The sequence below is a fragment of the Haplochromis burtoni genome, unplaced genomic scaffold (assembly GCF_018398535.1).
Source record: "Haplochromis burtoni strain Fernald_Lab_line unplaced genomic scaffold, NCSU_Asbu1 Contig_20, whole genome shotgun sequence".
NCBI classification, from domain to species: domain Eukaryota; kingdom Metazoa; phylum Chordata; class Actinopteri; order Cichliformes; family Cichlidae; genus Haplochromis; species Haplochromis burtoni.
In genome coordinates this window covers 3,261,200-3,284,901 of record NW_024582381.1, presented here as the reverse complement: position 1 = coordinate 3,284,901, position 23,702 = coordinate 3,261,200, and the positions used below count along the sequence as shown (strand labels likewise).

General features: G+C 39.3%; 3 protein-coding genes across 35 annotated transcripts in view; 2 read left to right on the top strand and 1 right to left on the bottom strand.

The window, feature by feature from the left end:
• Positions 1-641: 641 nt before the first annotated feature.
• Positions 642-21,236, bottom strand: LOC102292637. Of its 4 annotated transcripts, none has more exons than XM_005919349.3 (6): positions 21,136-21,236; positions 19,525-19,622; positions 6,968-7,321; positions 6,350-6,640; positions 5,462-5,563; positions 642-4,544 (listed from the first exon to the last, which is right to left on the bottom strand). In XM_005919349.3, the coding sequence occupies exons 1-6, from the start codon at positions 21,234-21,236 to the stop codon at positions 4,432-4,434; spliced, it is 1,059 nt and encodes a 352-aa protein (XP_005919411.1). In that variant the 3' UTR covers positions 642-4,431. The 4 variants fall into 4 exon arrangements, 3 of the variants coding, with proteins under 3 accessions (XP_005919411.1, XP_042074469.1, XP_005919412.1); XM_042218535.1 differs by having other exon boundaries at positions 5,520-5,563; XR_006054101.1 differs by lacking the exons at positions 19,525-19,622; positions 21,136-21,236 and adding an exon at positions 13,886-14,766.
• On the top strand, positions 13,922-15,960 carry LOC102292131 (CD276 antigen homolog). Its single transcript, XM_042218541.1, has 3 exons — positions 13,922-13,979; positions 14,760-15,134; positions 15,629-15,960. The coding sequence occupies exons 1-3, from the start codon at positions 13,937-13,939 to the stop codon at positions 15,958-15,960; spliced, it is 750 nt and encodes a 249-aa protein (XP_042074475.1). The 5' UTR covers positions 13,922-13,936.
• Positions 21,237-21,287: 51 nt separating the features above from the next.
• Positions 21,288-23,702, top strand: part of clasp1a (cytoplasmic linker associated protein 1a) — a 93,716-nt gene continuing 91,301 nt past the window's right edge. For all 30 annotated transcript variants that reach the window (XR_006054100.1, XM_042218516.1, XM_042218509.1 and 27 more), the window contains exon 1: positions 21,288-21,437. The gene's annotated coding sequence lies outside the window, so the exon portion shown is untranslated. The remainder of the gene's footprint in view (positions 21,438-23,702) is intronic.

Genomic DNA, 23,702 nt, shown 5'->3' with positions numbered 1-23,702 from the left:
GTCTGTTTTAAATCACACCAGTGAACCAAAGACTGTGAAGGGGGCTCCTAGTTTGGACAACCAGGAAAAAAGCTGTGCATCAATCCATCCATGGAATGTCATTTATCTCAATCTGGGTGGTGGAGGCACGAGTCTAAGCAGAGGCACCCAGCCCTCCCTCTCCCTCCACCTCTCCTTGGGGAACACCAGTATGTTCTCAAGCCAGCTGAGATATGTAAAGCTTCCAGTATGTCCATCAGAGTGTGCATGTTACATATAAAGTGCTTGTATGAGTGTGTGTGAGTTATCTTTGTGTGTCACTGGTTTTGTTTAGTTTGCACTCTTAGCTTCTTCAAATGCACAGGAAGCACGACAGCATATAAATTTAAAGTCACATATTTAGGGGTTTTTTTTCTGAGTGTCTGACACTGTGCCCACTGTGTGTGCAGATGATGGTTGAAGCTGAAGTGATTTACCTGCTCAGCTTTTAGAAGAAAAAAAAATACAGAAGCAGAATTTTGCCTTTTCCAAGAACCACCACTAAACACCTGAACTTCCAGGCAAGTTTGTGCAATTGTATCATGAGTGTTCATACAGGAAGCTGCACAAACGCACTACAGTCGCTGAGGGAGAGAGAGAGAGCGATGTGTCATTAACACTGATTTCAATTTCAATTTATTTATTCATTGCCAAATCACAACAATAGTCACCACAAGGCACTGCAGCCCTCTGCTTACTCAGAGAGAGGTTTAAATCAGAGCAAGAATAAGTGACAGTATGGGCTAGATGTACTAACGCATTGCAAACTTTGTGAAACTAAAAAAAACACAAAAAAGTAATGTCAGTATTTACTAAAAATCAACAAAACTCAAAATGAATCAACAAAATGTCTTCAACATACCGTGGCTTCAGTTGCAGGAATTGCTCAGTCCATGTAATGGAGTTCACAGCTCTGACAGTGTGTGAGATATAGATCAAAAATACGCATGCGTGCATATGTTGTGCCCTCAAACTGGAGATGAATGAAGATACATGCAGCTCTCGACTTCTGTATAGAGTGTCAGTTACAAAAGACACAACCAAACCCGTATTCTCTCTGCAATGATAAACTCTGTCTCAGAACCACAGTTTCCAAACAAAGTTACTGTTATTTTCTGTATTAGCTGATGAGAAGACTTCAGGCAGTGCACAACATGAACTGTGACATAAGGTAAATACATCTAATTAACTCACATATTTTAGCTGACACTGCCTTTCCACAGTAATTAAATAATACTTTAGTTCTGTATGTCTTTCAGTAGTTAACTTAAATATGCAGACAGTGGCAGAAAAAACATCATTCAACATGGTGGGACAGTATTAAAAGCTAGCTTACACAGCTGAAACAGTCCACCATTCACCTCTTCCCTTACAATGAACAATGATGATGGAGTAAAAAAGTTTGTAGAGTTTTGTGCATGGCAGTTACCTTAAACAGGGGAAATAGTGAGGGGAGATGAATGACTACATTTCTGTGTACTGTAGTCCCAACCAAAGGCAGTACCAATGGATCTACACACAGTCAACCCAGGCACAATTCTCACCACTCCCTTTTCATTCCTACTGCATATTCCATACAGCAACACATTCAAAACAACAATTAAGTCAATCAAAAAATATAGGGAATAAAAATGTACAACCCTAAAAGGAATCAAATTTCTGATCCACCACACGCCAAACATTCCCCCACGAAATCAGCAAACCCATTTTTTTTCAATCACACATTTCCCATCATCAAAACATGATGTCCAATTGTTACTTCTTACAGTCCTACATTGGACTCTGTCAGTTACTGAAGTTTGTCTCCATTATAACGATTCTCTGCTAGACTGCCACTGTAGGCCTATATTTAACGTACACGTTCCATATTAATTTACTTCATTTTCTGTTTACAATTACAATGCTGCACCTGTCCTGCTAGAAAATTATCTTAAATTACCATGTCTTATTTTTTGACCGTGCTTGAAATTGCATTGCCTTTGGCAGACTGAGTATGTCATATTGAATTGACTGCATCTGTGTTTAGAAAACCAACGACCGAACTAACCACACCTGTAAGCAGTAATTTGTGGATTTTGCTCCCATTTTTGCCTCAATTAATAACTCTTGCAGAAAAAATTCAAAAACGTTTAACACTAGAATGGTAAAATAATCGAATCAGGCCCCAAAACTACAGAAAAACATACACCGGTACCAGAATTTAATGATATCTAAAGATTCAAAGTGTTGCATTTTTAGAATAATGAAACCAAAACTGAGCATCCCAGTATCGATCAAGGCCCGTCTGCAGTGTACTCTAAACCTGATTGTGCTGATGGTGGTGGAGGCTTTGCTACAGGTGGTACCGGACTCCTCATCAGTGTTTATTCACTCATAGCTGGATGTTTGATCTCTTTTATTTAACATTAAGCTGTGTTTTTTTCTTCTTTTGGGTGGTTTGTGCAGCTGTGGCTTAATGCTGCTTCTGTTTCTTAATGTGAATATATAGTATGAGTGAAGATGAGACTAAAATGACTTTAAGCTTTTAAAACTCAACTAAATATATTTTTAAATTATGTTTTTAAAGCAGCTACAGGTACTCTGATTGCAATCTGATTACACTGCACATTAAGCCTGATTGCTGACATATCGTTGCTGACATACTCAAATCAGTCTCAGTGGGTTGACCTACAACCTGATCCACCAAAAGGCATATATCATAGGCTCTACTATAAACTGTGTCTGGATTGGAGTCTGCTTGCACAGAACCAGAAGTGTATTGCTATGTGTTTAATTAGCGCATCCGTCACGCACACACGCGCGTGCATGTTTGAGGTGTAATTTCCGCCTCTCTTTAACTTTGATGCCATCTCGCTCCTTCATCTGCTCTCTGAATGAATGAAATCCATATGGGGTAAGACTGTCAATCTAATGCACTTGATCTTTCTGAGTCCCACTAATAGCAGCCTCTTTGAAAGACTTGCATACAACCGATCTGCGAAAAAAAAAGAAAAAGAAACCGCGCAAAAGTGATCTGTGATGTTGCAGAGCTGTCACGCGCTCCTTCACAGTCTCTCACTGTGTGCTTATTTCTGAGCCGCTAATCCACTCAAGTCAGGTAATCATTAAGATGTACTGACTGCATCTTTGCATGGAAATCAGTGCACCGTTAATAGATCAACAAAAGAATTTTCCACTTGCATGGGTGCAATTTTGCAAATGCATCGTAACACTGACATCTCGGCCTAATCTGGCCCTTGATATCATGATGACAGCTTTGATCGCTTGTTATTACGTTTCTTGCAGGAAATACTCTAACAGTAGAAACTGAATTTCAACCAGTTCAACTAACTGAATATTTTATTTCCTCTCCTAATTTTCCAGCTCATCCTACCCAGATCGGTTTATAACGTCACAATATTTTGAATCATCATCTGTGTACATCCTCCCAAAACTATACTGAAATATTTAAAATCTATAAAAACAAGACATTTGCCTTTACTGATAAAGCTTTACATTCTTTAAAGACTTGGAAAGCTGCCCTGCATTCTTTGAGTTATACGTGAAATTGCTCTGAAACGTCTCTGTTGTGGCTGTAAGAGATCCATCATCTGTGAGTAAAAGTGGGATTGGCTCATATTAGAAATGATTAAACTGGGAGACATTAAAGCAAATCTAAGGATATGTATCCACTAACAGTAGAAATAACAAAACCCTCTCTTTAAAGAAAAAAGGTTTGTAACATTTAATTGGGACATTTAAATTTTACTAAATACTCATTAAAACAACGTAATGCTCATAAACTGCTACAAAAACAGTTTTTATTTAATACACTGTATTCAGGGCAGATCCACCTTGGGGTCTGATGCTATCTGGGTAACTAATATCTCGATCCATCAGTAAACTGCGTGTGATCTATTTCTTCAGATTTTGAACTTTAGTTTCCGTGTCCTACATTTTATTCCTGTTTTGTTACAGCTAAATAATTTAGATGTAAACATCAAATGTAAAATTTAGATTTCAGCCTATGTATTTACATTCTGCCCGACACCGATTGTGAAAAATGAAGGGGCCCTGCAGTGAAATGTAGAGTTGATCCGCCGAGTGTGCGCCTGTAGACTCAGCCTATAACCACCTGTTGAAGGTAACATGCTAACATATGGAGCACCACAAGAGCCACGTGCATCAAGTAAAGACTTTTTTTGCTTAAATAATGAATTGTACAATAAATTATGCATTTGTAAATTCATTTACAGATTCATTTATTTATTATTTTACTTATTCAAACGTTAATAAAGTTATTTATTATTTAATAATCGAATTTAAAATAAAAACACTATTTTTCGGTGTGTGTGGCTCTGTGGTCCTCCATAGATGAGGTCTTTATTTCAGAAACATGAGTTCCTGCTATGTCTTCTATTTAGTGTTTTCCCTTTATTTAGCTACATCATCAACTACAACAGCTGCAGGATCAGGAGTGCTGTCTTCCAATGGTGCAGGTTCATTGGCGCTCAGTTGTTGTAGGCTTTGTCCTGAACAGTCTCTCCCTGCAAGAAAAATGATTCATGTATTAACTTTCAACAGAGCAGCTGTGTACGGCATATGTGTGGATCTTTTTCCAATGGATCTCAACACCGTAAAGGGTTGACACAGAGCAGAGACATCTGTGCCTGTGCTTAATTTCGTGTTCTGAGTTCCAATGGAGGAAAAGTGGTCTTCATGAAGTTATAGTTTGAGGTTATTTTACACCCTGAAATGTTTCTCTCTCACAAACTTTGTGTTGTAGCTTTCATTGGTAACTGCTTCAGAAGGTGAGCTAAAATGAAGAGATTGATACTAATTTTCCACAGCGGTTTAAACCTGGTGCATTCTCTCAAAGATGTTGCAAATTAAAGGAAGAAAAAAGCAAAATAAGTATGTACTCAGTTGTCCAGTTGTTGCTGCCAGTCACTAGTGTCAAATCGGTTGCAAAGAAATATACGGTGCCGCACAAAAAAAATCCTTGTGATTGCATGAAAAACACCAACTTGTCTGCAAGCATTGCAAATGTGTTTTTTTTTTACTTTAAATGGAAACTGTCAGTTTCCAGTTTGTGTCAAACTTTACAGACTTTCATTAAAACTCGAAGAGTATTTGGGTAGTATTTGCAGATAAGTGGACGTCTTTCTTGCAAACTACAGGCAAGTGCAGCAACCTTATGGTGTAGCACTCTCTTTTTCATAGCAAATGCAAGCAACCACTCACCAGCCAATCAAGTAATAACACATTTTTACCCAGCAACCAGAGTTTGCTAAGGGGTCAGAGTCACTTTGTCATTTTCTAATGATGTATATAGTCATACATTTTACTCAGTACTGCTGTTACTGATCCTCCGCACAGTATTTGATGTAACCAATTTTTAAACATTTAATTTCATAATTAATAATTACAAAGGAAAAGGAGCAAAATTCAAAAGTTTACAGACTTTTCATTTTTCGGCAGCCAATGGCGGCTCCTGCTCCGAGTATTACTGCAAGTATTACCGGTACTCCAAGAACAGCTCCCAAAGGCAGACTCCAGCCTTCATCTGTAAATCAGGAACAAGACACAGTTACAACAGTCAGTTGTGTTACTTTACCTACAACTTCAACACAAAATTAATCCTTAGTGCAAAAATCATCTAAATCTAAACAGCACTGTAAACTGAACTTTAGGTTAACTGCTCATGGGAATCTGTATGAATGAAACACAGAAAGCTTCCACGAACTGATGGGAATTGATGTGCATCTTGAATTCTCTTGCATGAAAATGGTAACATTGTAAGCTACTGTAATTCAAATCAGGATTGTTGGGGGCCACACTTTTTTCAAAAAGTTACTTTAAGAACTTCTCTGGTTTGAAGAGATTAGTGTTAATATAATTATGAATTCATTCACTCAAATTGTATCTATAAAAGATTTGCTACTACTAAGTCTGCAATGGAGAATTAGGTTATTTTCTAGGCTTGTCAAGGCTTTTGGCTCGATGACATGAAATTACAGGGAAACAGACCTACAATTGATGTTATTCTGGGATGAGATGTATGTAATTCTGGCAGTTTCAAATTTCACAGTGCGTTTTTAAATTTACAGCAAAATTACATATATATATATATATGTGTGTGTGTTTTTGTCTGTGTTTAAGATGAACTGTGACTTAAGACTTAGAGTTCTGCCTCAGGAGTTGAACCTCAAGTTATTCTATGTTTTTGTCATTGTTGGTTGATTAATAAACACAGTGGTTTACATATCTATTTCAAACCTATGGATATGGATTCTGAATTTATTTGAAAAGTCAACTTCAGGCTGAAAAGCAAAAATGATCCTTGGAGTACCTGTAATTACGTCTTTAATTACACTCAATGTCTCCTTTGAAGTTGGGTTGTAAACGCTGCATGTAACTTTCTGTGATCCTCTGATGTTGGCAGTACTGGTAACTCTGTAGGTGCCATCATCTTCCTTGTAGATCTCAAGGGTCTGGACATCAGGTGGTTCAAGTGTACGTTCATGTCCCTCGTGGTCCACGGAGATCCATGATAGCGCTGGTTCAGGAAAGCCCCCCTTTGTTGCACACATAGCCATCATATCTATGGTGTTGACCACAATATTTGGCATCTCAAAACGAGCTGGAAATGAGTCAGAGATTTTTCACATGTATAAATGTTAGAATTTTCATACAAATTTTAAGAAATCAGAGATCATTATTGTACAAATTAACCAAAACATAAACTAGTCACTAGTTTTATCCCTCAATCATCACTCAACTCAGTGAATAAATACATGCAGCACTCGAAATAATCATCACGAGCCACCTGTTTTATTATCCTTAAGATATGTGCCTGAACACTGCCTGAAGGGTTTCATCTTTTCAATCCCATTGGACATACAGTTTGTATTTCACATATTTAACAAATACTGATATTTGCATCCATGTTAATTAAGGTGAACTATACCTGCTACATGAACAGTGGTTTGGCAGAGCGTCCTGCTTTCTGGTATGTAAGCAACTTCGATGCTGAGCTGATCGTCTTTCAGCATCAGCGGATTGATGACAAGGGAGAAGTTGCCAGAAGCCAGTTGATCACGGAAAATTGCAGTCCTGTTTTTAAATGACTCACTTTGGTGTTGAAATTCCTCTTGTCCTTTTGAAAAAACATGAAGAACGATGGAATTACTTTGCCAGTATATGGAGGTTTGCTCAGGAATGAACTTTTTGCTGAGGTTGTGATGGCACTGAAGGACCAGCGGTGCCCCTCTGGTTCCATTTGTTTCTGATGAAACTGGCACCAAGAACCAGAACAGCAGACCTGCAGGGAAACAGAGAAACATCCAGCTAAAAAAAAAAAATCAACATTCCAGACAGTAGAGCTCTGAATCTCGTAAAATACTTTCTGACCTGTGGAACGTAGTACTTTATTGTACTTTATACAGTAAATTGAGACTAAAAGAAGTCCATTTAGATTCACTCAATTCAGACGTCATAACCTGAAGACTTGTTTAAGCCTAATTAATCAGCTGGTAAAATGGAAAAAAAAATGCAAGTTATAATGCAATAAAAGTTATGTCCAAATGGGACTGGTAGACTGGAGCTGCTCCGTTTACTGCTCGGTATGTAAGTACAAGTATTTTAAAATTAGTCTTAAAATACATCAGGAGCCTGTGTAAAGAGTTCAAAATAGGAGATAAGTTAGGCGTGTAGAGCAAGGGTTCCCCACAGAGAGCCTGCACAAAGCCGTTTTTTTCTTGGACTCAGGCAGGGCAAGGGAATCTGCCAGTAGCCCTTGGTCAAATCCAACATCAAGAAAAAGTGAGCAGTGCCTAACTGGTCAGGGAGCTTGTTGACCCAGGGCATGGAATAAGTGTCAAAGTGTGAAACTTGATTCACCTTAGGGTAGTCAACACAAAACTATATAGAGCCATCTTTCTTCACAAAAAGAACTATGTTACTTTACTCCCATTTTTAGCATTTCAGCCAATTCCCTCTGAACAATTTGCCACTTATGCTCAAGTAACCAATAGGGCCACGCCTGTGTGTGTATCAAAATAGTGCTCATAAGACTATCATTAGACTCGCAGATATCGGAGTCATTATTTGGTCATGAGACTAGTATAGCTGAGCAGGGTGGAGAACAAATCTGCAAAACACCGCTACTCTGCTACTCTGCTCTCTGGGGCTGTGTGAGATGGTTGCCACAATGGCGGGAGGCAGGAATCGTGGAATTATGCACCGCCAGCCCCAACTCATCTCTCACCGTCACCAGGCTCACCAGAGAAGTGGTTTCAGCCTCTCTTCATGCTTTTAAGAGTTTGAGGTGATATATTTGTGTGGCTCCTCCCCTGTCTGACAGTATGATGTTATAGTCAACGCCACCACGTGACCACAACGAGACCACAACGAGACCTTACCACTTGGCAAGTAACTTTGAGCTAAAAGAAAGGAATAATACAAGCACTTTGTGGCGATCCCAACTGCATTTATCCTCGTGAATGAACTTATGAATCATGGGCTTTTAAGTCTTGTTCAGTGTCTACCACCCGTCAGTCTGAGGGTGGTAGACACTGGTCCAAACAGATTTAATGCCCAATAATTCATACAGCTCCTTTAGTGTGCGAGACATGAACCATGTACCCTGGTCAGTCAGTATATCTTTCAGGATGAAGAATGGGAGATGACCTGAAACAGTGCTTGTGCCACACTCTTTGCAGAAACGGTGCGCAGCCTCACTGCTTTGGGATATCAGATTACATGATCCACCAGAACTAATACAAAGCGATATCTTTGCGAGGACTCTGGTAAAATGGCCTGATGAGGTCGACACCAAAGACTTTAAATGGGACCTACATTAATGGTAATAGGCACAAAGAAGCTTTTGCAATCACAGGCTGGTTAACCAGCTGGTAGCGGAGTGGGCCTACTTGTAGACCCACTCTATGAACGGTTTGAGCACGATGTGGTTGAGCAGCCTACGCAGCTGCCAACTCAAGCGCCTTGAGGCGACTTTTGTTGTGATTTGGCGCATATAAATAAAATTGAATTGAATTGAATTGAACTGTGCAGTTTTCCAGCTCCCCTGCTCTGCCCTTCAGCCAGTTTATTTTAAGCTTTAATTCAACCAGATTATTCTTTTCCTCAGTAGGAAAACAGCTCCAGTGAGCTAAACTGCACAATACCTTAGACTTCACACAATGGTGCTAACTGCTAGACCACGTCACCTTTTGTTTTTTTAACCCTCCACATGCACACACAGTTAGATGCATAGAGCAACCTTCAGGTTCAGGATCTCACTTCCAAGGCAACACTTCAACTTTTAGGCTGACAAATGACAGCCACTATTTTGTTGGCTTACGTGGTCATCAGACAAAAAGAGTTCTCCCACGACACTCGAACTACTTTCACGTCTCACACAACATTTTTATCGCTGAATGTAACAACTAACAAGACAGCTGATGAGATTAGTAAATAATGATATTATAAACTGGATTAATAGAAAGAGCAGATTTCATAAGCACAAAGGTCACCATGCTAAAAGAAGTACATATGCGCACACTTTGCTTCACATACATTTTTGCAGTGTCTTGAAGGCATATAACAAATTTTCAGACATACCAAACAAAGTGGAGAAACAACTCATTTCCATTTATAGTAAAAGGAATGTCCTTTTGTCAGCAGCAGGATGATATGTACAGAATGACGAAACAGGAAGGAAGCGTTTGAGCATGTGCAAATGTAGTTTCAACTACATAAGGGGAAAAAACGTTAAAAAACAGAAAAACATTTTCTTTTATTAATTAATTTTATTTTTTGGCTCTCATTCTCGTTATGACTGAAGGATACTGTAAATGATACCTGTATGTGTTAATAATGTAGATGATTTTCTCCATACTGCTCCACAGGTCACTCAAAATAAAATATTAAAGCAGATAAATCAAAACATGCTTCAGTTCTGGGCTCATGTCTTATTTTGACTTTTTTGTTTCACTGACAGTAGCCTGAAAAGCAGACAATAAATACCTGAATTAAAAAATAAATAAATAAATGCTCTTATGATTAACACAGTATAAAGAATAAAAGTATCCCAATTAGATGAACATTATATATTTTTTATATATGGTTTATAGATAGAAAAAATTAAGGTTTTAGGAAGAGAATCAAGCTCACTTCTTATGGAGAAAAAAAAAAGAAACTATGTGGTTCAAATGACCAACATAAATGCAATAAAAATATTTTTAAAGGATAACCAGGACCAGAATGACCCCCCCCCTCCCCCTACCTGATGATTGGAGTTTGAAGCCGAAAAAATCAGATTAAATATTCCTTGAAGACCCTGACAAGAGAATAGATGGCTCCCGTGCAGACTTCTGAATATGTGTGAATATGTTTCTTTCTGTGAGAAAGAATCAGACCCACACTGCGTAAACAACCGCAGCCCTCGCTGTCTGAAAGGCAGAGCCGCAGACTGCGCAAGAGGGGCGTCTGCAGCTTCGTGATGTGAATCTGGACCCGATCCAAAGTGCATTAATACTCTGCAGCATTTAGGTCTACATTACAGAATACAAAACGTTAGTCTTGTGTCTTCTGCTTGTTATTTAGCTTCACTTCCTTTTGAGTTATGTTACATCGCTTTTGTACCCACTGCTACCTTTCGCCTCATTATCTTCAAAGCCTAAATTGTCTGACAAAGCCTGTCCCGTGAGGATTTTATACTGAGAAGACTTAAATTTGGCTCACATTATGCACCACTATGTGGTGCAACTTGGTCCCTCAATAGCAAACAAATCAGGACCTACTTACTGTAGCTTGCAGTGGCAGATATCATGTAGTCCAGGGCTGGAAAAGTACAAAAACCTAGCCTAGCACCCAGTCTATCTAAGGTGGAGCTGTGGCTGTATATGCTCATTCATGAATTGAAAAGGAAGCTCATAAATGATTAAAAACAAAAAGCTTTACAAGAATGCTTCATTTAACAGACCCACTGCTCTGCATTTGGATAGACTGTTGTGTTGTGACATTGTTTGTGTTTCTGTTCTCTAAACTGTGTAATACTTCTTCAATTCAAAGTAAAACATAACCAGTGGGTCACATCAGGGGGACAGCAATCAAAACTTTAATCAGTTCCCCAATTTATTTTATTTTTTTTACTGTTTAAAAAGAGTTTGGTGGATTTTCTGAGTAAAAGCCTCTACACACAAGAAACATAAAATCTGTGCAAATATATCGTCCACTAAAAATATTTTATGACTCACCTATTCTTGATGCAACCCAACACGAAATTACGTAGGAGGAATTTGCAACGTTAATTTTTTGAGGTTAAGCTAAATGTTTCCAGTGTTTCGGTTGCATATGAACACATCTAACCAATCACATCATTGTCTGGTGGTGACACAGTCAAAGTGTTGAACATGGTGTTACATTTGATTGTTGTTGTGTCACAATCAGCTCTTGAAATTATTTCTCTGCCTCCTCAAGTATGGTCTCATTTCTCTGCTAACAAGAGTTCAACTGGCCCCACTGACATTCCAAAATAAGCGCAAAAGCATCGCCGTGAAAGCTTCAGACTCCTGGATCCCTAACATGAATTCTCGCATGCTGTCTTCTCATTGAGAATGGAGTGAACACAGAATTCTCAGTTTGTCTCCTTTTTTGGTTTAGTAAAATCAGGACTAGCTCACCATCGCTTGATTCGACTCCTTTCTTTCACAGTGTGTTATTTGAGGTGACAAATTTTCTGCAAATACTTCAGTGTGTATTAGGTTACATAGCATGTTTGGATCCGTAAAATTCGGAATTACGTGACGTTTTTATGAAACGCTTCTGGTGTGTAAAGCCTTAGCAGGACAAAAACAGCTGTTTAGTAAATTCTGAAATTAGCTGCATTCTGCTTACATTATCAGAAAACTACTTAAATCAAGCTGTCTGACTGGTTCTTAATTACTTCTGCGATATCATTGCCATTTTATAATCAGTTACAAAGTTTTCCTTTTTGATGACTATGCCTGAGGAAACAAAGAGGAAAAAATTGAACTGCTTTCACTTCAACAAACTGAGTCTGCTTTATGTCCCAGACAGAAAGTCAGCAAGAATACATCTGTGGCAGAAAACAAAAACAAAAAAGGATCCATGGACCACAAACCTACTGTGCTTCACCAATATTTCTGGTAACTAACAACTGCAGCCAGCAGACAGTTGCAAAAAGGAGAATATATGTGCTGACGGTGATTCATTCTTGTAATACAGGCTTGAGAAATAAAGTTTACATTTTGGCATCATCATAAAGCAACACTGCTGACTTTCTTTGCTTTGCTGCCATGGTTTCTGGCTGCAAAACAAAGACAACTGAAGTACAAGTGCATTGTGGGTAAAATATAAAGGCTCCTATCCCCCTAAATACTCTGATCGCTGCTCAGAAACAATCAATTTAACACAAGGATCTTGCCGCGATTCCTAACCTGCCAATGATGTGCTTCCAAGACCCTAATATGACCTAAAATAGTATTATATAACATACTATATATTAATATTAGTAGTTTCCATAACAGTAGTATACTATTTCACTTTGATTTTTATCATGATTAGTTATGATGATGGTGCAAGATGAAGATGTTCATATCTGACTGAAACACAAACAACAAACCAAAAACATCCCGTGAAGCTCACACTGACGCGTGGTTGTAAGCCAATCAAGTGCCAGCAGCTAAATCCATTTCGTCATATAGACATGATCAAAACAACCTGCTGATGTTCAAACTAAGCATTAGAATGGGGAGAAAAGGTGATTTATGTTAATTTTATGAACATGTCATGGTTGTTGCCAGGCAGAAACTGACAATCTACTATCATTTTCAAACACAAACATCTCTTGGGTTGTAAGAGAGCAAATATTCAATGAGTGGCAACAGTAACTCAAATGACCAAACACGATTACAACCAAGGGAATGCAGAAGAGTATGTCCAAATGCAAATGCAGAATCTTGATGCTGATGGGATACAGCAGCAGACGATAAAGCCAGGTGACACTCCTGTCAGCTAAGAACGGGAAACTGAGAGTACAGTTCACACAGGTTCAGTAAAACTAAACAACAGATGACTGGAAAAATATCTGGTCTGATGAGTTTCAATTTGTGCTGCAACATTCAGATGGTCAAGTCAGACTTTGATGTAGACAACATAAAAACGCAGACCCATTCTGCCTTTATCAGCGGTTCCTGCTAGTGGTGGACAAGTAATGGGGTGGGGAATATTTTCTTGGCACACCTTCAGCCCATTAGCACCAAATGAGCTTTAAACACTCCGCCTACCCTGAGTATTGTTGCTGATCATGTCCATCCCTTTCCATGGCTGCCCCAAACAAGATAACACCGCGAGTTAACGAACAAAAGATTCACATCATGGATGCAGTGCACACATTTGGTGCAATTGTGTGATGCTATCATGTATAATATCATATGAACTGAAATCTCTGACGAATATTTCCAGTATTTTGTTTAATGAAGAATTAAATTCTTAATGAAAAATGAGGTTCACACCGGACCTAGCAAGGTGTACCTAATAAAGTGGGCAGTGTGTGTACAGTGATTGAAGATACAAAAACAATGGAAACCAAAGATACTACCACAGAAAGCAGTGTAAATTAAACTGCCCGTATCAGATCAACAAGAAGATTACTGAACACAGAGCAAGCGAACAGACTGAGAAGAAGGCAAAAAATGATCAAAGTGAAGATCAAAGGAGCTAAACGTAAGAGAGACAAAACAACTTCAAAATCAATGAAGAAAAAAAGAGCAAATAGAGCAACAGGAAGTTGTGTGATTTTTTTTGATGCAACAGTTTTTCTATTTTGTCTAACCATGAGATATCCATTTGATAATCTTACCTTTCGGCCCCTGTTGGTTTTCACACACACTGTTTCTATGTTAGGCGGGCAATGGAAAAACTGTCAGGTATCCTCGTTGGATCTGTAAACACACGTGAGTCATGTTCTTCCTTTTCTATCATATTAAACTGATTTCATATCTGCATCTAATGGCAGGTGGTTCTCAATATTAAGGAAGTCATCTGAACGTCTTTGTCTGACAGAGAGTGGAAGCTTGTCGTGCAGAGGTGAACAGAAAATATATGCTCACTCTTCTGTTTTATTTTCTAGCTCTCGATGTCGGAAAGGCTCAGATTATTGAGTCTCCCTAGAGTACACTTAGTTTAATATTCTGCTTTAATACTCTGACACGTTACCCAACTCTCACTTCCTCTTCAATGGCAACCAAAGCACGTAGGCTTTATGTAGTCACAGGGCACTGATAATGCAGATATTAGCTGCTCTCCACAGCAGAGCTTTACTTCGGTATTATGAAGACTTTATTACTAGTCATTCTAGGGGGAAAGGCCCGATGAAGACTGTCGAGTCAAAAGAAGGCATCTTGTTAGTCTCCGTTGCACATGACCTCATTTTTAGTGTCCGTGCTCACTAACACGTGTTTTACTCGCTGCTCTTTGACAAAAGGCTCACAAAAATGTTGATCCTATTTGTACTTTTTTTCAGTCTCACGATCGGTAAGCTATCACCTTTTTATAAGACCATTTTCATTCAAAGCTGTGTGCGTGTTTGTGTACATGATGGAACTGTACCGTTTGGCTTATCTGAGAAGAAATTCATTTTAAAGATAAGAGTGCTTGGTATTAGACTGTCACAGGATTTGAGGAAGTAGCAATCATTAACAGTTGTCCATTTTATTTTTTTTTTCCATTTTCAGTGGGTAATGCAACACTGGTGTATGTTAACACCACTATCACCGACTCAGCAGTCCTCGAATGTAGTATACAAAATAAAAATATCACAGACTGGAGTAATGTTCGTTTTTATTGGCAAGATAACAGGGATTTTGTGTTGTATTCCTATAATGAAGGAAGAAAGATGGCTGAGCATGTAAATGACTACTATAAACACAGGGTCTCAGCCTTCCCTCAGGACATAATTAGAGGAAATATCAGCATCATAATCAAAAACCTGACTCTTGAAGATAACGAAAGGACTTTCTGGGCTTTTGCGGCAGTCTTGGACGGCAGCGTGATGAAGAAATACCACCTGGAACACACACAGATCTGCCAAGTAACTTTACAGATCGGTGGTAAGAAAGGTTTTCAGTCTTTTTCACAAAAATAAGAAAGAGAAGTTATATTGTCATATAAATAAGCACCTACAGTCAGTGGAGATGACATTGATTTTATGCTATTGTGGTTAATGTAGAATGTGTAGTTTCCTCCTTTCAGGCACTGCCAACAGTGACAATGCTAATATTTGCATTTAGTGATTGTAATGATTATTTATTGGTCAAGTGACAGCTAGGTTCAAATCATTTTGGACAAAGACACAGTTTGTGTATTTTTGCTCTGTGCACAACCACAGTGGGTTTTAAATCAAACAGTCAAGATGTGCTTGAAGTGCACAAGCTATTCAGGAATTATACATATTCACCTCATCCAGCCGAAGGACTGATGAGGTTATGCCATTCTGAAGAATCTGGCATGAAGAATCGCTACTCCTGTTAGAGTAATATTCACTTTCTTTATTCAAAAATTTTTAGAAAGATGGAAATGGTCTTCTGTCCCCTTCTCTCCTCAGTTCCTTATCAGAATCCCAGGCTAGATGTTAATATGAAAACAATGACTGCAGTGTGCACTACCCAAGGAGGATTTCCTGCCCCTGAGATACAATGGGTCCTCCTCTATACCAGCTCTCATCAATCAGTAGAGTCGAGGAACATCCAAACTACAACGATGCAGAATTATCACGACCGCCTTTACAGCTCCCGCAGCACCCTACTAATCCCTGCAGGTCCTCACGAGGCCGTGAGCTGTCTCATCCACAACCCGACTTTGAACACGACAATGAGGGCCACCGACACTTTCAGCAAAGGTATGTTTGGCGCCATCCAGTGGACTGAGAAAAGTTAAACTGGAGATAGAGGGGATCTCACTAATTTCACATGTAATCTACATGCCAGTACAGTCACTCGAGGTTACACAACATAATATTTGTGGTAGTGGTTTTTATTTTATAGAATTTAATAAAATGGACAGTAAAAACCATATATCTATTTTTTTAGCGGTCAGATATTTTGTATTTTCCAACTCTGATCACTTTTTCTGTGTTTAATAATTAACTGCAAAAAAAATTGATGAATGAAAGAATGAATAATTATCACATCAATGTCAAAACACTTTTCTTCCAGTGGAAGTAGCGGAGGTGCTTTGAAGCCAGAACTATGAGTCCACTTATTGTAGCTCATTATTCTCTTCCAGTGTTAAAGCTTGGCCATCTTTCGACTTGCATGACAATGACTGTTCATTTAAAAGTATTTGAGGTGTATCAAAAAGAATAATTTTAATTCAAAAGGCTATATTTTTTGCATCCCAAACGTATAAATGTGTCCCCCTTCACAGACACAGAAAACCTGTCCCCTTGATGTTACACCCTGTGTAACGCCCATTTTAATCTATTTGGTGCTGAAAACAAATTACAAACAAACTATTAAGAGAGGAGGGAGTTTGCAGCTGTTATGAAGCTGAGCGGTTTCATAATCACCACTTTTGTTTTTGCAAACTAGACATGGTGAGCTCATATGCAGAAAGCTGTTAGCCACAAATAAGAACAAAAACAGCAGTTATTTCAACATCTCTGTCATCAGGATGTGAAACAGTAGGACCTCAAAACACTGAGTAACCTTTAAAGTTTCTGAGCTCTACTATGTAGCTGTCATGGCAAGAATACTTATCATGATAAAATAAATGCATTTGTAGTTGCTGTTTGCCCAAAATTATAACTCATAATCAAAACAACGCTGGTATGAATCAGTCCAGAAAAATTACTAGCGCAAATCAAAGCATCTAAAGCACATTTTTAACAAGTTTGAATTATTAAATTATTAAAATTTGGAAACCACAAAAGGGTCCTCCAATATTCACTCACAAATTCAGGATATCAACCATTTTCTGCAGTTTTGCATTATCAGTGTTGCTTTTTGTCATATTTATTTTGTATTCTTTTTGTATCTGTTCACTTCATCTCCTGTCTCAGACTGAAGTAGAACAACAATGATCTGTTCTCGTGCAGAGGAAATGTCAAATTACGTGTCAAACGCCCTCCCCACAGCTCAGAGCTTGAAGCAGAAAGTCACATTCAGTTTGAGACAGATTTCATCTTCAATTTACGAGCAGTCCCACTGACTGAGACTCATTTACTCAGTCCTGTAATACTGACTTAAACTCTCATGTGACAGTTTTACCTCCTGTAGTTTATTCCTGGAAAAAGAGGCTTTTAAAGCTGATGTGGCTATTTCTGTTCTGACTCAGGTCACGAACATTTTAAAACCAGTATAGAGGTATGTGCAGCGATAAGAATCAGTCTAAGGCACAGGTGTCAAAAGATCTAGTCCCCAGGCATGAATTGGCCTGGTAAAGGTTCCAAAACTGTCCTGCAGAATGGCTTTGGAAAATGTGAAGGAAGGGGAAAAAATTTAACAGTAGTTTTATAGGTTTTACAGTTTTCCCTGCAGATAAAGACCCCCTCACAGCCATTCAAGTACTTAACAAGTAGTTATATGACAGAAAGGTTCCTGTTTTTCATTGTCTTCTGTAGAAATTTCAGTTAAGTTAATAAAAATTCCATGTTTTATAAATACAGGAAAGTATAGGAGGTGAACTACCAGAATTTTCTCTGTAATTTACACATTTATCATGTAGAAAGACTGAGATGTGCTGTTGAAATTGCAAGTTTTTATCTTATATTAGGCTCCCACTCCCACGTGACTTAAAACCAATAGAAAAATATTTGGACTTTTTTTTGTCCATTCAACGCTGCCAGGTTGCCCCTCAGACTGACCAGGAGCTCAGTGATACCCTGGTCCAAATCTGGGAAGCAATCCCCCAGGATATAAACCATCATCCAGTTATGAGCATGCCCTGATGTTGTCAAGCAAGCACGTTGGCCACGCCCACACAAGCTACTAATTGCCATTTTGAGTTGCTGTAATTCAATTTAAGGAAAATGTAAATATAGCACTTTTCTACTCTTCTGAGCACTCAAAGCACTTTATACAACTTGTGCATTCACCCATGCACACTTTTTAAGTGCTTTCTGCCTAACATTCATATTCCAATGGATGCATCGGAGAGCAATTTGGGGTTAGTATCTTGCCCAATATTTGGAATGCAGACTAGCCAGGAATCGAACCATCAACCTTCCAAGCTGTTGATGACCTGCTCTACCGCCTGAGCTACAGCCACCCCAATCAAGCCTGTCGTATAATTTTGTTTTCACGCTGGTTTTTGTGGTGTTCTCAAATTCAGCCCTCTGTAGGTACCCAGTCACATCAGTAAAGAATGTGTGTTTTCAAAGTGTTCCTAATTTTTACAGCAGTGCAGAATAGCTTACATGTTGGTGTGTCTCTGTCTGCAGGTGCTGGAGTGACGAGCTCCCCTGAATGTCTGATATCTGCTGCTGTGTTTCTTCTAACAGCTCTACACTGGCTGTGATTCACAGCAAAGGTTTTTTCTCTTTAGGATCTATCATGTTAAACAGGTGATGTTTTAGGCTATTTACAGCATTTTCGATACAGAAACATAGATGAAGGACATTCCCACATCTTTGCATATGTAACAGCCTAAAGGAAACAACTACTGTGCTTTATTGCTTTTCCAATTTTCATACAAGACTTACAGCTACATTAATCTGTCTGTTTCAGCCACCTGACATAGACTGATCCACCCATCCATGTTCTGCTGTTGGTACCAGGGTCTGGTTTTGGTAATGGACTACTCCAGAGGAGTGATTTTACCTCATGCTGAAAATACTTCGTGCCATGGAGACACTTCTACTATCCATAATTCAAACTTACTAGTTTAATTCTTTTGCATGTTTCACCCTACCTTTGCATCATTATAATCTCCTCCTGGCTGTCTCTTCAGCAGTAAGTAGAGAAAAAGAAGGGCAATCACAGGGCAAACCACTGTGGCAATTTTTAAATGTTAATACTCTTTGTAATTTATTTTTCTTGACTTACTTGTTTTGTACTTCATTTGGTAGTGAAAGGTGTTCAGAGTTGGTTGGTTGGTGCTAGTGTGGGTTTCATAGAGTCCTCCTGTGTGCCAACAATCTTTTTTTATACTTTAGTCTTATTATTTATTCTTTTAGTCTATTGAAAGACAGTTAAAAGGAAATTATATTTCTAGTAAAATCAGGAAAGTGCTTTCCAGAAAGTTTGTTTTAAAACTCAGAAAAAGTTCCAGACAGTGTTAAAGTGGGATTGCCAGGTGGGAAATGACTCATTCAACATTTATCAAAAAATTATGTGTACTGTGAATTACAGTTGTCTTTCTGGACAGGCTGAGAACTGTGCTCTAGCTACATTTAGCTAAGAAGATGTTACGAGGGCTATTGGGGCCGCTTTCCAACCCCCAGCCTGCATGACACCAGTAAAGAAATACAGAATAACAGTAATATCGAATACATTCGCTTACCTTTAAACTGACGACTGAAACCTTTGAAACCAACTGTGAGCATCTGCTTCGTATCAGTCCAACATCCATCACTGTGAACTTTGATTTGCTGAAAGACACTTGACAACAAATTAAACAAACAAATCAATAAACATAAACATAGATTATGAACCTCAAATGTTCTGGAAATAAACATTTATAAAACACATCTACAGTCATTTGTCCCTTTTTTAAATACCAATCCTTGTTATAAAACAAACACAAGCATATCAGTGGATAGTTTGACACAGAAATATAGCAAAGGTTAATCTCACACATACACTGTATGTGTTTCCTATTGAACTAATCATGATTAAAGTATATCCCGTATGTGTGGTATATATTCTGGGGACATGCATTTCTGTGCCAGCCACCAAGCCAGTGTTTAGCTTAGCTAACTGTACGGTGCACCAGTTAGCACTAAAAACTGAAAGAAAGCTTAAAAAGATTTCCAAACTTCAGTTAGCATGTTTAGAAAATACAAGCAACACAGTTCCCCACATAATAGTTCATAGTACAACTGTACAAATTCTCTCTTCATACCTGAAAAGAGGATAAATGAGAGAAAATGGTGGGATAGCTTTCCTTTCAACATCTTCAGTATGGTGGCAAGAGCTCCCCCTAAAGACCTCTACAGGCATAACTAATCAATCACAAACATAATTTCTCAAAATAGGCAAAAGTAGATCATTGTGCCAGGTTGTATCCCAGCAAACAAGGAAATTTTCCCCAAACATTCAATGTACCACTTGAGGTGACAATCTGCAGCCCTGGCGTAGGAGTGTCAGGGAAATTCGTTTTTAGTAAAAATAACAGTTCAGAGGATGATGTTCTGCGACCTTCAGTTTAACTTTATGCCATCCTCAGTGGAGGCTGCTCCCCTTTTCCCTCTCACAACAACAGCAGCGCCCACTGTCACTGCTCCTATGGGAAGTGTTAACTGGGAGTACTACAAGTTTACCAAGACTACTATTAGACACTCACACCTTAAAACATGGTTTCACAAGTCTCTGAATGCTGTACAAGCAGTTTCCAATGTCTTATCAACAATTTCTTAGCTTTATTTACCCACCCTCTATTGCAGTGGCAACAGACATGGCTTCCCAGCAGAAGCAACTTGTCAACAGTGATCCCATCCTCACTGTCCACTCCCATACATCTAATTATTAATAATATCACAAAGCATTTTGAGATTGATAATAGAAATTATTAAAAGTGACTGTCTCTATGTGCTATCTTTGTGACAGACTGGTGACCTGTCCAGGGTGTACCCCACCTCTCGCCCTATGTTACCTGGGATAGGCTCCAAATCCAACCCTCCCACAACCCTGAGAAATCTAAAAGTCAAGTTTAAGAGAATCAACATGTAGATATTTTATTTTCATTGAAGATTTGTATATTTTAGAGAACTGAATAATATTATTAATCATGATAATTGCTGCAGAGGTAAAGAGATGTTTTTATTACTCTTACAGGAGACAATTATTACAGAACCAAAAGTTTTGTTTGAGTGGAAATTGGAGTTAAAGGAATTAAACATAAACATAAAATCCTGAAGTATGAAAATCTACACAAATAAAGAAACAAACACACATGCGCGTTTGTGAAGCCACCGTGTGTCCACCAGATGTCGCCAGAGGTCGGGTTATGTGTTGCACACCGTCGGGGATTTTTGTTTTTTTCAGCATTGCCATGCGACAGACTTCCAAGTGCCAACATCATCCCTGCATCTACTGCGCCTGCGCACGACGATCCCATTCTTGTCCTGCAGGCAGCATTCCGGGTGGAGAGAGTGAGAGAAAGAGAGGCGGACACAGGAGAGATTTAAGGCCGAAGTGAGGATATTTACCCGGGGAGACACGGGCTGGCTGTGAGGACGAGCTGCGGAGGTTATGGTGAGTAGAAGAAAGGGTGATGAAGCTGCTCCGTTTCGGCTCCTGCTCAGGTTTTCTCTTCTTTGTGCCGCCCCGGCTGTGGACTGACGTTTCATTGAAAGGTTGCTAGGAGGGCTAGCTGCAGCTTTTATTCCTATACACACCCCTGTCTGGCTCTCAGACCGAGGCCGGCCTGCTGTTTTATGGGGGGGAAGAAGGAAAAAGAGGTTCACGGTCAGCTGGGGCGGAGGAACACGGGCTCGGGGAAGGGGCGGGGGAGCGGGCTTTGGCTGGGAGCTGTCAGGGCTGCAAGGCTAGCAGGGGCTCAGCTAACGTTTGCACAAAAGCAAAGCGGTGTGTGTGTGTGTGTGTGTGTGTGTGTGTGTGTGTGTGTGTGTGAGAGAGAGAGAGAGAGAGAGAGAGAGAGAGAGAGTGAGTGAAATGAGTGGGCTGTTAAAAGTGGTGAAAATAGTCATGTTAGCATTGAAACAGTAGACAGGTGCGAAGACAGACGAATGAGCTTGTTCTATTGAATGGATGGATTATTAATAACAGCCCCCACCTGACCCCCTCACTGTCAGCAGTTTTTATAAAAAATAACTTTGGTGTATTTGTATAACTCTACCTTAATACTGTGACAAATCTATCCAAGTTAAAAGGCTTTTAATTATTTTTCCAGCATTTCTGAGCCCCCATAATTCCATAGGTACAGGAGATACTCAGAATAAACATTTGTACCTCCTTCAAGTGTCAAAATCAAATTTTTTCATCAGTATGATTCCTTCTGATTCCTTCAGCGGGATCTCTGTGATATCCAGGAACAGTAACAAACATTGGTAACCTGGATGTTTGATCTGTTTACTGATAGTTCAGTGGAGGAAATTCCCCCAAAAAGTGTGAGCTGGGGGTCTTACAATCACCAAGTAAAACTAGGTGTTTTCTTCTCACTGCCCATTGTTTTGAGCAGCACTAGATATGTTCTAATTTAAAAACTTGACATAACGATGATGAGTTAGATTTTAATCTCACTTATAAAAACAAATAATAAGGAAAAACATTATTTTGCTTTCATTTTCACTCTGAGGCTCTTGTTTTTTCTTGTGTTGTAACTCAAGCGTACCTTTTTCTTTTACAGCGGTGCATTTCGGCCCTTCCCTGAAAGCTCAAACTCACTTGCTGTTTAGTTCTGCTCGAGCTAAGATGAAGCTGAGAGCCACTTTCTTTAGATGAACCTGTAGAGTGACTGTCTGCAGCTGCCTTTGTCTCTCAGGCCTCGGTTATGGCTAACGTGTTGGTCATCGCTCAGCTGAACTGTGATGCCGATGCAGCTCCTCATTTATACTTGTGCTTGAGGCACGCTCATCACACTGCTGTCTGCTTCTTAAAACTAGTCTGCTGCAGTAGTTGGCAAATTGATTTAACACATTATTTACGTTTTAATACCACAGCGCACTTTCATTATTTGGCTCTGAGATGTTACAGTGCCACCTGTCAAAATCTGCAGCTCACCTGTGTGTGTTGTGTGTGTGTTGTGTGTGTGTGTGTGTTGTGTGTGTGTGTGTGTGTGCATAACGTTGTAAATAGACAAGGGTGAAAGTGAGCAGATGACAGCCATGCTAACCTACACGTTTCAGTACTCGAATGCAGGAAGGAAAACTGGTTGTAAATCAGCAGGGTCAAATGTCATATAGCCATGTGACCAGAGCGATGAGTAACGGTGTCCTTCGCTGGCAGTGAGGTCGCTAACCTGCAGGAAAAGAGGGGCTTTTGTGTCAGCTTATCACTTCCCAGTGTGGTCAAATTGAGTGCTCACAGCAGGTCAGGATGACCCTCAGGTCAAGTGATCATCTGATACTGCCTGCAGCACACAGGCAGAGGTGAGAGTTTGGAAATGATGGCGTTCCAGTATCTTTTTTTTTTAATACATGCTTTGTGGAAAAAACAGACCATGGACTCAAACTCACAGGCCAATTTTATCTGGTAGTGCTGAGCTGCACACACACATACATATGCTTACACACAGCCTGATTGTCTCATCCTGTCATTTGTTTTAGCTATTTTATCTTCACTTTAAAAGCTGTGAAACAGGCAGAAACCTGCTCTGTGTCCTCATACTGTTTACCGCTGGTCCAATAAACAGAAAGTACTCAACATATTTACGGCACCGTGACGGTCATAGTCCAGCTAGTCTGGCTCGTATCTCTATTCTTGAGGACATGCAGGTTAAGTTTTCACCTGATAGAGGCTATGCAGGAATTCCTTCAAGTTTTATAAAGAGGAGTGGTG

Bases quoted from the DNA above. Each gene is read 5' to 3' on its own strand.
- LOC102292131 (XM_042218541.1), top strand. From the start codon at position 13,937: ATGGAAAAACTGTCAGGTATCCTCGTTGGATCTGTAAACACAC. The intron at 13,980-14,759 runs GTGAGTCATGTT...TTCCATTTTCAG, and splicing joins CGTTGGATCTGTAAACACAC to TGGGTAATGCAACACTGGTG. The intron at 15,135-15,628 runs GTAAGAAAGGTT...TTCTCTCCTCAG, and splicing joins AGTAACTTTACAGATCGGTG to TTCCTTATCAGAATCCCAGG.
- LOC102292637 (XM_005919349.3), bottom strand. From the start codon at position 21,236: ATGGCAATGCTGAAAAAAACAAAAATCCCCGACGGTGTGCAACACATA. The intron at 5,564-6,349 runs GTACTCCAAGGA...CCTGATTTACAG, and splicing joins AATTAAAGACGTAATTACAG to ATGAAGGCTGGAGTCTGCCT. The intron at 4,545-5,461 runs GTCTGTAAACTT...TTTTTCTTGCAG, and splicing joins TGGCTGCCGAAAAATGAAAA to GGAGAGACTGTTCAGGACAA.